Source organism: Malaclemys terrapin, chromosome 1 (assembly GCF_027887155.1).
Source record: "Malaclemys terrapin pileata isolate rMalTer1 chromosome 1, rMalTer1.hap1, whole genome shotgun sequence".
NCBI lineage: Eukaryota > Metazoa > Chordata > Testudines > Emydidae > Malaclemys > Malaclemys terrapin.
Genome location: NC_071505.1, coordinates 153,906,481 through 153,919,041, shown reverse-complemented (window position 1 = coordinate 153,919,041; position 12,561 = coordinate 153,906,481). Strand labels below are relative to the sequence as shown.

The window sequence follows — 12,561 nt, the reverse complement described above, 5'->3', positions numbered from 1 at the left end:
CCCATTCCAGTGCTTCACCACCCTCCTAGTGAAAAAGTTTTTCCTAATATCCAACCTAAACCTCTCCCGGGTTGCAAGCTGTCAGCCTCCACCCCAAACCCCACTTTGCCTCCAGCATTTACAATGGTGTTAAATATATAAACAAGTGTTTTTAATTTATAAGGGGCGGGGGTCACACTCAGAGGTTTGCTGTATGAACGGGGTCACCAGTACAAAAGTTTGAGACCCACGGGGCTAGAGGGACCGTTGGTGCCCCATATGCAGCTACGGGGGTCTGGATTCTCCCCCGATCAGGCACTGGCTTGACCCAGCATCCATCCGAGCAAGTCTGGGGAAGGAGGTCTCCGGAGAAAAGCACAGGCTGTAGCTGGTGCTTTCAGCGTCACTCCTGGGTCGGGACTGGCCCCATCTCCCCCGGGAGGACCTGTTCTGGATGGCGCCAGATCCTCCACTGGTGGACGGCGGCCAAGAACCAAGCCGGGGGCAGAAAGGGATGGGGGATGTGGAGGGAGGTTAGGGTGCCTTTGAAGAACTGGCTGCAACTCCCTGCTGCGCCACACTCCTGCTGCTGCCACTGCGTGCCTCAGTGTCCCCCTCTGTGGTCGCAGAGGGGTGCTGACTCCATGGAACTATGGCTCTTGGGGGCCCACTGATGATCTGGCCCCCAAAATCCAGGGTGATTAAAAATCAGGAGGAGCGGGGGAGGGTCAGAGTTCTCCACTGAGCTGAGGCTGGGTTTATGCTCCTTTCTATTTCCCTCACCAGGATTTAACTTAAATGTTCTAATAGGCCTACAATTATTTTCCCCTCAAGTCATTCACAAGAGCTGTACTGCATTCAGCTCTACTAAGAGTCATTCTTACCATTTTTAGTTACCAAAAACTGTTTGTCTGTTGGCAGATAAGCCTTGACCTTTAATTCTTCTCCTGAAGCCCTTTAAAAAAAAGCATACCACAAAAAAGTGAAAACTTGTTTTGTAGACAAGAACACTTCTATTTTCATTCTGTGTGGCCAGAAGACAAAAATACCACCTTCCTGCTTCTGTTTGAGATTAGTAACTACCACACATGTAGTAGCAGAACTTGAGATAGGTTGTTTTTGCAGTATCTCTCTTTGCAATTTGAAACGTACCAAGCTGACCAATGAGGTGATCCCAAGTGTGAGCAGGAAGGGGCTGGGAAGAAGTATATTTAAGAGCTTTCAGCAGAATCGCCTCACAACCTATTGTGACTCTTGCCATGCTGACAAATCTAAATCTACTAATCGTATATTGCCCACATGCATTGGTTTTTGGCTTGAACAATAATAATCTAGACACTAATGTCATGTTCTATCCACTAACCATTTCATGGTTTATTTTTGTGATGCAAGAAAGATCCTGTTAAAATGTACTGAATACATTTTTTGTACATTCTCATTGCATTCCAGAGGTAAAAAAAGCCTTCTCAGAGTGATTATGGCATGTACATTCAGAGACAGACCAGCATTTTCTAATCTATAACTCAGCTGGATATGGACTCAAGATCAAATTTAAGTAGTGTAAGCTATTGTTTTTAATATGTAGGTTACATCAAGGCAATGACTTTACAAGTAGCCCTTTGTAATTAGTAATTTCAGTGACTCTCTGCCACCATGACAGAGAACATGATCTCAAGACTTCAGATTCCCAATAACCAATGGAGCCAAGAAAGGCCCAAGGAAGAATGAGCCTGCTATTACCATTAGAAATTGAAAGTATTCATACCAGAGTGGTCTGTTCAGAGAAACCATCCTGACTGCAGCTACAAATGGTAGCTAATACAAAAGCCTCCTCCCCAAAAGTGACTGTAATTTGGATCATGACAAAGATATCAATGGCATGGGTTCTACTGCCAGAGTTCATGTCTAGATTTAGTTCTCATCTACGTTAAATTGAGATATACCATACATTTTTGCATCTGATGCAAATGTAATATGACAAAAAAACTTGCTGTTCCTCTAGCTTTCCGCACCTCTAGCTCTTTGTGCTTCATTCTCTTTTACTTACCATTGCCAAGTAGGACAGTGGTGAACTAAATGGTCTCCAGCTGCCACAAACTGTTTGGGCACAAAGAAAAAAGTGAAATATGTATGTAGTATAAGGAAACTCTTATAAACTTGAGCAATATTAACATTTCAGTTGTACAGAGATCACATTTTTGTAAGTGTGTTCAATGTAATCTTTATAGCGCTTTATGCTTTAGAGATGCAGTGAAAAGAAAAAGCATCTGTTTCCTCCAACTGGTGTAGACAGACACTAACTGATTTCTTTCATCTCGAGGAACCATGCAGTAAAGAGAGTCATAACTGCAAAGATGGACAGAACTTCCAAGAGTTTTCTCTATACCTTATGGCAAACCCGAAAAGGTTTATGAACATTTACCAGGCTAGATAAAATATACTTGTTGTCATAAATATAAAGGGAAGGGTAACCACCTTTCTGTATACAGTACTATAAAATCCCTCCTGGCCAGAGGCACAAAATCCTTTTACCTATAAAGGGTTAAGAAGCTCAGGTAACCTAGCTGGCACCTGACCAAAAGGACCAATAAGGGGACAAGATACTTTCAAATCTGGGGAGGGGGAAAAGGTTTTGTTTTGTCTGTTCTGTGTGCTTGCTGAAGACAGATCAAGAAGGCAAGCAATCCAACTCAGTTAGAATTAGTAAGTAATAATAAGGGAATGTGTTAGCTTACTTTTATTTTGGCTTGTAATTTTCCTTGTCTAGAGGGAGGTTTTTGTCTAGAGGGAGATTTATCCCCAGATTTGTAACTTTAAGAGGATCTCCTCTCTAGGCAAAACCTATGTTCGAGTTTTTTGTTATTCTGTAAAGTACTTACCATCCCGATTTTACAGAGGTAATTCTTTTACCTTTTCTTTAATTAAAATTCTTCTTTTAAGAACCTGATTGATTTTTCATCGTTTTAAGATCCAAGGGTTTGGGTCTGTGTTCACCTGTACCAATTTGTGAGGATATTATTCTCAAGCCTCCCCAGGAAAGGGGGTGTTGGGGCTTGGGGGATTATTCTCAAACCTGCCCAGGAAAAGGGATGTAAGGGCTTGGGGGGATATTTGGGGAAGGTAGGGCTCCAAGTGGCCCTCCCTAAATGTTTGTTTGTTTAAATCACTTGGTAGTGGCAGCGTTACTTAATCCAAGGAATAGGGGAGTTTTAAACCTAAGCTGGTAAAAATAATCTTAGGGGGTCTTCATGCGGGTCCCCACATCTGTACCCTAAAGTTCAGAGTGGGGAGGAAACCCTGATACTTGTTCACTCCACCATGAAGACAGTGGTGAAAAAAGCTAGTTTTATTTGCCCATGGGGAAAGTTTACTCTCTCCTATATCAGGATTTGACAAGGCTGCTTTATTAAATAAATGCTTGTTATAGTTAGCAGTACAGGCAAGTAAAATTTGGATTGACATTTAATTTTTGTGAAAGCTTTTCTTTTTTAAAAAATACCCAAATAGAAGTATTTCCTCATTCTCAAATTTTAACTAGAAGTTCTTAAAAACATTTCCCTGCAGTGTTCAAAACCAAACACTGCAACATGAAGAAACGGAAAGTGAAACAGACATCACTTATTCACTGTTAAAGTCGAGAGAAATGCAAGAAGTGGATACAAGTAGTATAGTATGGCAGTGCCCAGAGATGCCAATCATGAATGAATATCAAAGTGTGCTAGATGCAGTGAAAACATGAAAATAGGTCCCTTTCCTGAAGAGTTAGATTTTAAAAACTCTCTTTTAATAAACTGTTAATAGTAACTGAGAAAGAAATCTCTTAATTATGTTTCTAGTATATTTTAAAAAACAACAGCATTTAAGAGCTACATAGAGTGAATATTAATGCAGTCTCATCCAATCATTTATTTGTCGCTTTATTCTGTTCATAATGGGAAGGAACAGCTGAAGTTTTAAAGCCATAGTGAATTTGTTTTGCTTGTTCTTTACAATGTTATTAGTTTTGCAAATGACTTACACATCTGTTGTTCCAGCTGCTTCCCCATTTTAAAATACTATTTCACAGTAACATGCTACTCAGCTGACTGAAACCCATTGCAGAATGGCATCACAGTCTATAGTACACCTCTACCCTGATATAACACTGTCCTCGGGAGCAAAAAAAAAAAATCTTACTGCGTTATAGGTGAAACCGTGTTATATTGAACTTGCTTTGATCCGCCGCAGTGCGCAGCCCCGCCCACCTGAGCACTGCTTTACCGCGTTATATCCGAATTGTGTTATATTGGGTCGCGTTATATCAGGGTAGAGGTGTACTTGCACAGACTTTTTGTAGAATCAAATCACGTTGTATGCCTAATGTCCAGGGAACAACCAAAGTTCAGGATAGGGGCATCTGGTCCATTATTTGAAATGTGTCCTACATGTAAACGTTAACGAAACATTTTTCTTAAATAATTGAGTGAAACAAGTATGTGTTTTATTCTATGTAAATCTGTTCCAGCAAAGGATCAGTTTATAACTTCTATGCTTTTATAAAAAAGTGAGAATAGCTGTCAGGCAAATTAACTATTGGATTAAGTGCAGATATAAGGGTCTGAATATAATTAAACAATTTTATATTCCTTTTAATCTTTGTAAGCACTTTGGGGGATGAAACACCATAGAAGGCTGTACAAACAAAGCAACTACTCTAATACCCATACTGAATCAAGATGGTCTAGTTTGCACAATACTACTTCTGACACAGGGCTAAACTCCCCCCTACCTTGTTAAACCCCATGTTTTGGCCCAGAAACTAAAGTGAATTTTCATTTGAGTAGTTTCCTCCAGTTCATACTACTCGGGGAAGGGCAGGATCCCCCTTCATCTAATGGAATGGGTAGTTACATTTGATACCCTAAACTTGCAGATACACCCCTACTCCAATATAACCCTGTCCTCAGGAGCCAAAAAAAATCTTACCGCGTTATAGGTGAAACCGCATTATATCGAACTTGCTTTGAACCACCAGAGTGCGCAGCCCCGCCCCCCAGAGCACTGCTTTACCGCGTTATATCCAAATTCGTGTTATATCGGGTCGTGTTATATCGGGGTAGAGGTGTATATAGTTTGGCCAACCATTTTCTCTTGTGCTCCAAAAACAATGCTAGTCAGCATAACAAAAATATCACAACATTTGTTCAGTATGGATAATAGATTTACTCCATGGAAAAGTAATTTCCTCTTTCTAGGAAAGTGTCTGGAGACTGACCTCTATTAAAAGTAAAGTTTTACCGTAATGGGGAAAACAGTTTAAAAAAAAAAAAAAAAAAAATCAGGGAAGACCTATAAAGCCATTCACTCATACATGAGAACACTCTGTATAATGTAGAAAACTGCAGCATTCTTTATAATCCTGTACTTGTTTAAAACACTTGAATGGATTGCTTGTAGAAGTGAGGAAAATAGGTACATCCTAACCATTTTAATGACATCGTCAACATAAGATGTCATTTTAAAGTGTTTTCTTACCTGGGTTAACCCTGTAAATTACTAAAATGAACTTTAAATCTCATTTGCTTTTCATCCTTCAGTTTTTACAGTGAAACTAAGGCAGTCAGTTTCACTTTGATTTCCATGAAGTAGTCCTGTGAACATAGGTTTGTGTTCACAGTACTGCAGGAAAATGTTTAACTTAAACATCCTTAAATATGTTAATACAAATAGTTTTCAGTAAGTGTACATTTAAAATTTCATAAAAGTAAGTCTGGTGGTGTCCTTTTGAAATGTTACTAGCAATGATTTAACAGAATATTCATGTAACACCCAAAAAAAGTGCTAAAATGAATTCAAATATCTGTTGATATACTAGAAACAAGAAGAGGCAGGATAGGAGTTTAGCTAGGTGATGCAGTGGGTAAACTAGCTAGCTAGCCACCTCAAGAGATATGATTAGACCTAGCTTTAGACAATAGGACCAAGTCACAAAACTGCCATAGAATTCATCATAATTTGCAATCAGCATTTCAGAGACAAAAGATTGGAACAACAACAACAACAACAACAACAACAACAAAAAATGCAAGCCTGGAATTGAAATGCATTAGCAAGGTGGTACAAGTTTGTGGGCCAGCAAAACATGGGTTATCTGGCAGTAGGTACCCCTTCATTGCTTGTGTGCGTTACAGTTCACTGACACTCTCAAAGAGAGCACATGAGCGCTACCATTAAAGAGACAGCCTCTTATACACCTGACAGAATTTCTCTTTAAGAGCTACAACTCCTAGAACGATTAGGGATAGTGGAGGAAGATTTTTCAGAAGCACAAATGGCAGTTGACCCTTAAAAATCCTACCCTATATTGGTTAAGGCACCCAATCTTGGTGCAATGATTCACTACTTTACTCCTCTGACCATCTGCTTTACTATGGTCTGTTTCCATAGAGAGGAGACACCCTGCTAAAGCAGGTCTCTCACTGGTTCTTTTTGACCCACCTCCACTTTCCCTCTCCACCCCCCTGCAGAAAATAAACTCAGCTATGGAAACCTACCAAATGGCCAAACAAAGAACCAACCAAAAATCAGTTCCTCCATGGAGCTAAAGATTGAGGTTATCTCAGTACATTTGAAGATACTTTATGTGGGTCTCTTAAGACACAATGTTGCCTAAAAAAGAGACACTTTCACAGCGATTAATTTATTTTAGAAGACTCAGAGCTGTTCTGTGCATCTTAATAACATGGGTCACTTTTATGAAGACAGAGTCAGAACCAGAGGCCCAACTGATACAACATACACCAAGGCAGAGTTAGAATAAAAAGCCGTAGCTCTTTGAAAGCAAATTACCAAGATACATGGAGAGCACATGAGCTCTCAACCTCTTGGGAATCACTACCCTTGAGTCTAGAGCAGTGGTCCCCAACCTTTTCAGTGTGGCAGGCGCCTGACAACTAGCTGCCAAAGAGCGCGGCCGCCGGACAAGCAGCTGCTGAAATGTCACCGTGAAGTGGCAACGCGAAGAAGCGTCTCTGCTGAAATGCCGCCGAGAAGCAGCGGCATTTCGGCAGCGACGCTTCTTGACGTTGCTGCTTCTCGGCGGCAGGGTCCTCCCTTGTCAGTAGGTGGGCGCCATGGCGCCCGCGGGCACCACGTTGGGGACCACTAGTCTAGAGGACAGGCAGTCTCCTTACACCTCCTGCAAGAAGAATGTATGCCATATGTCACACCAATGGTCCATTAAATCTAAGATCCTGCCTCTGGCATGGATTTATATCTGATGTTGCAAACAGCAAAGACTCCAGTGCATATAGCCAGCTGACCCAAAAGGGAAACCCCTTCTAATTAAACACTCCTGTGCAGCTTTTCCCCACAGATGATAGGGCTAAGTGTCAGTGGTTCAGAGTTATCTAGAATTTTTTTTTGGGTGGTCACCGTGAAGTTAGAAGAAAATAAACACAACTATCTCAAAAGATTATTTAGCACTAAACAAATTGGTTAATTCTATACTACTCCAGCAGGCTAGCAAAAATGATCTCCTCTGGCACATAGTGTAGCTCAGTAGAAATGTTTCAGATGCCAATATTGGTATAATATTTCTGCCTCATTTATCTTCCTATGTTATTTGTCTGCCTTGCCACCACTACTTTCATTTTACTCTTTTGTAGTCTCTGCGTAGACAGTTTCAGAGACAACAGTTTTCAAACGCTAGCCCTTCCCATCCTTGTGTGAAGAGGAGGAAAACCAAAAAACACCATTGCATTCGATACAGAGAAGAAACAGGCCAGGAATTTGTAATCCTGGTTTCCTTTTACAACAGACTCCTTTGTAAGCTGCTACTACAGGAACTTACTGGAAACATGGCCAAGCTAAGGGCAGCCTATAGAGGAGTACAGAAAAATGCTTGTGCATGGCAGGTGGCCAACAATATGTTGTGACCCCACCACACACTCAGCAGCAGGTGAACAAAACATATGGCAGTCCCTGGATTGCTTAACAGAGGCGGAGTTTTCAATCCAATGAACTCTTTCCTGCTCCAACTTCAATGCAAAATGGAGCTGCTGACCCAGGAAAACCAAACCATCTAAACCAGAGGTGGGCAAATTTTTTGGGCCGAGGGCCACATCTGGGTGGGGAAATTGTATGCAGGGCAGTGGTTGGGGTGCGTGAGGGGGCACGGTGTGCAGGAAGGGGCTCAGGGCAAGGGATTGGGGCAGAAGAGGAATGTGGGGTGTATGAGGGGGCTCAGGAAGGGTGCGGGGTGTATGAGGGGGCTCAGGGCAAGGGTGCAAGAGGGGTGCAGATGGCGAGAGGCGGCTCAGGGCAGGGGGGTGGGGTACAGGAAGGGTGCGGGGTGTACGAGGGGCTCAGGACAGGGAATTGGGGGGCAGGGTACAGGAGGGGTTCGGGCTCTGGCCCCACTTACCTCAAGCGGCTCTGGGGTGGCAGCAGCGTGCACTGGGACCAGGGCAGGCTCCCTGCCTGCCTGCCCTGTCCCCGCCCCCGGAAGCGCTGCAGCCCCTGGGGGAGGGGAGGCAGAGGGCTCCGCGTATGTTGCCCTTGCTGCACCTCCAGGTACCTCCCCCGAAGCTCCCATTGACCAGGGTTCCCCATCCCCGGCCAATCGGAGCTGGGGGGGGGGAGGGGGGAGGCAATGCCCAGAGGCCGCTGGCGGTGTCACAGGCCGGATCCAAAGCCCTGAGGGGCTGGATCCAGCCTGCGGGCTGTAGTTTGCCCACCCCGATCTATACAATGTTCAGAGAAGGGTGGGTTCTCCCTGAGCCTATATTAGGATGCCTAGGGCTTGCGCCCCAAACTCCATTCCAAGAGGAATTCTGTTGCTGACAGACTCCAATAGCAGAAATATTTTGCACATAGTAGTAGCTATCACATCCTCAAATTTGCACTAAGTTAGCAGTTGCAAGAGTCAATTTAAGATTGATTATAATGTTATGGCAACTTTTACCACAATTTATTACTATTTTAATAGCTTCCTTAAGTACATTTTATAAGTTCTGAACACTCACCTCTTCAGGAGTGATGACTCCAGTTTCTTTAAACTTTGACTCCTAGAATAAAGACAATTCAGAAACATTTATATCTCTGTTGACATTTGAATCCCACTCTCCAAGGCTGAAGAAACTCTGCTAGGCTCTGGTCCTGCAACTGTTTCTCTCTAGGTCAGCGATTCTCAAACTGTGGGTTGTGACCCCAAAGTGGGTTGTGATCCCATTTTAATGATTTCACCAGAGCTGGCTTAGACTTGCTGGAATCCAGGGCCGAAGTCCGAGGACTTCAGCCCTGGGTGGCGGGGCTCAGGTTATAGGCCACCTGCCTGGAGCTGAAGCCCTTGGGCTTCAGCTTTGGCCCCCCACACCACCCATGGCAGTGGGGCTCAGGCTTTGGCCCTTTCACCCAGTGTGGTGGGGCTCAGGCGTCAGTCCCTGCTCCTGGGCTCATGTAGTAATTTCTGTTATCAGAAGGGGGTTGCGGTGCAATGAAGTTTGAGAACCCCTGCTATAGGTAGCTCTGTGCACCAGCTTGAGGACAGTTGTGGGGTCAGTACCCTAGTTTGTAGCCAGCCTGCATCCATTTTCTATAGCACAGAACATTAGCAAGGAAGTAGTTCTTTGCAGAATCCAAGAGGTTATCAGAACTGCCACATAACTAAAGCATATTTTTCTGCAACTATAAACAGTTCAGTTGGCTAATAGGAGAGCTCCTGTGATCAATGCTGTACTTGCTTAAGAGGCAGAAAGCCAATCAGAACCAGGCACTCTCAGCCATGATTTGTGTAGCTGCCCTAAGTACTAAACTAAAAAATATTAACGTAATGCATCAGTTTGAGATTACAAAAAGCAAAGAAGTCCAGAAATAACAAATGATTGTTCCCACTGCCAAAGTGCCTTGGACCCATTTTGTAGAGATATTTTATTATTTGCTTTTTTGGTGTATATATCCATCCCTTTATTGTGCGCCACGTGGAAACAGTTTTGAGTTTCTTGAATTTTCTCATGCTGTTTTCATTAACTTGTTCTCGGTTTGGACAAGGTACATTGCTATCTATAAGATTTCAGTTTACTTTTGCATTCAGACAGACATCTAGAAAGTTTGTTAAGTGTAAAAAACAGGTGTAATTCATGCTCATGTAAACCCAGAATACATAGAAAATTTTAGACTCCAGAAGAAATAACATCAGCACTGAAAGACCAGAAGTTTTCCCCCGTAATTTTAAGACTACCCAAGAATGAGAGAACCAGTAGTTATCCATATTTGGGATGTGCCACCCATCACCGTAATATTTGTGGTGGATTTCCTTTCTACTGCCCTGAACAGCCCTCAGATTTCATCATCAAGTCTCAGGCCTCTTTTCAACCAGTACTCTGACTCTAGGCTACACTTCCATCCTGTTCAATCCTCCAACATCATTCAGTCTTCAGTTAAGCATACATTATACTGCCTCCACTGCCAGAATTAATTGCCATAGATGCACAGCATGGGGCACAAAGTCGGAGGACGTCCAAATTGTCTCCTTCTAACAAGGGAGCTGAAAAAAGCAAAGTCTTCATATAAGCAATCTAGTCTCTCTCCTCCCCCGCCCCCACAAAGATGAAGGAAAAAAATATAATTTAAGTGCATGATTCAGATGAGACAGGCAAAACTCTTGTTGTACCACTGCGAGACAACAGAATATCAACACTGCATGCCAATGAAAATTCTCCTTTTAAGAGTTTGGAATAATACATAAATCTCAAGACTTTATGGCAGTACATTGTGTTACCGTATCAAAGTCTCAGAATGCAATGACCTTAGGACTCATTCCCAAGGTGCATCATATAGCACATACAAGTCTGGGATCCTGAGAGTGGGTGGGGCCAAAAATAGACCAGTCTGGATCCCCTATCAACTTAGTGAAGTGTAAAAAGCTTAGCTTCTTTAGAAGGCAAGGCTACATTATGCTGCATTCCTAGTGGGTATTTTTAAAATCCCATCCATCTGTAGTAGAAAGAGAGCCTGAAGCAGAGGCCTGGTCCAAGACCTGAATCAAAGTCAGCAAAAGTTATGCTTTGAGCAAAAGTCAGGCCCTCTCAAAAGGAGATGCTTGCCTGTAAGTTCACTGTTCCGTACATGAACTCGACGCCAGTACTGCTAGCGTTGCTAAAATATACTGATTATGTAAATACATTCCCGCAGGCTAGGACAAGAACACCCCAACATAGCACACGATAAGATGGCTTGACAGAAGTGATGACTAGTGATGTTTTGTCTAAAACATCAGGAGAAAGGTACAAGGGGTGGTAATAAACATCATGAAACACGTAAGGTAATACTGTATGCAAGTTGTTTATCTCAGATGGTTTGTTTCAGTATATAAATGCTGGAATGCTTCACCTTAACCCTTTGTCCAGCTGCTGGTTCTCTGTCATGGGCAAACATGTATTAAGTTTACCCGTAGCACATATATGGAACTAATACTGTGCTTTGTTGGCAATAAACCTGGCCTAGCGCTTTCACCACTGAACAGTCTGTGGTCTTCTTGGGCAGTTCAATCGAAGTCTGCTGTGCGAGCTATCTTGTCAGAGCCTGTGCAGCACTCAGCAAGAACACACACAGAGCCAACAATTCACACCACAATTCATTTAGTTTTCAATTGTTGTTTTGTAGCATTCCAGTCTCTCACAACAAGCTATTCAAAGTGCAAGGATAGTGAACAGCATGTGTCTTCCTTTAATACAATGTGTTACAGGGGTTAGACGGGGAAATTTGGAGTTAGAACTCCTGGGTTCTATTTCTAGCACAGCAAGTGACCTGTTCAATAAACTTAGACAAGTCACTTCAACTCCCTGTGCCTCAGTTTCTGTCTCTACACTCACAGTTACAGTGATGGGCAATGTTACAAAAACTTAGCTAAAACATGGACACCCTAATATTTACTTCACAGGGGCAAGAAAATTTGGTTATGAATGAAGAATGCTATAAAGTGGTCTACAAACAAGGATCTCTGATGTGAAGTACAAAATATGTAAGGAAGTTACATTATAGAAGCCTGAAATGATCAAGAGGAATGTGTTTGTTTTTTCCCTTAAAAGGGTCCCAGTAGAAACAACTCTTCTGAAAGCATGCAGTAAAGATCTGAAAGCAAAACTGTCTTCACTGTTTTCATTACCTGGACTGAGGAAAATCCAGAGACTAAACTGACAGGAAGAGAAGAGAATGGGGATTTTTAAAAAAAATCATCAGTTTTAATACAAGGGATTATTAATAACAGAGGCAAGAATACTTTGCAGTAGGACAACTACATGTAACAAAGAACTAAAGTGACAGAAGTACCTGCATGTGTCACAGCTACATAAAGCACAGAAGTAGATAAAAGTATTTGCACATTACAAGGGTTTGGCAAGTATTAGACTAGGTCTAACAGAGCAACTAGACACCCACAGCAAGCACAGGACAGCTGCAGTGGTTTAGCTACTGTGTAGATATAGCCTTATTTAAAGGCCTTGCCAACACACAAAAATTGTACTGCTTAAACTACACTGGTATAATAAGAGTGGTACAATCCTCCTGCCACCCCACGGAGTGTGGACTCAGTTATACCCAGAT

At 42.5% G+C, this 12,561-nt stretch overlaps 1 protein-coding gene across 1 annotated transcript in view; it reads right to left on the bottom strand.

Moving 5' to 3' along the window:
• The window catches only part of ATG3 (autophagy related 3), a 36,496-nt gene that overhangs the window by 22,760 nt on the left and 1,175 nt on the right, over positions 1-12,561 (bottom strand). Inside the window, exons 2-4 of the mRNA XM_054044290.1 lie at positions 8,985-9,026; positions 2,027-2,076; positions 864-934 (exon numbers count right to left, since the gene is read on the bottom strand). Coding sequence (XP_053900265.1) covers positions 864-934; positions 2,027-2,076; positions 8,985-9,026 — 163 coding nt within the window. The remainder of the gene's footprint in view (positions 1-863; positions 935-2,026; positions 2,077-8,984; positions 9,027-12,561) is intronic.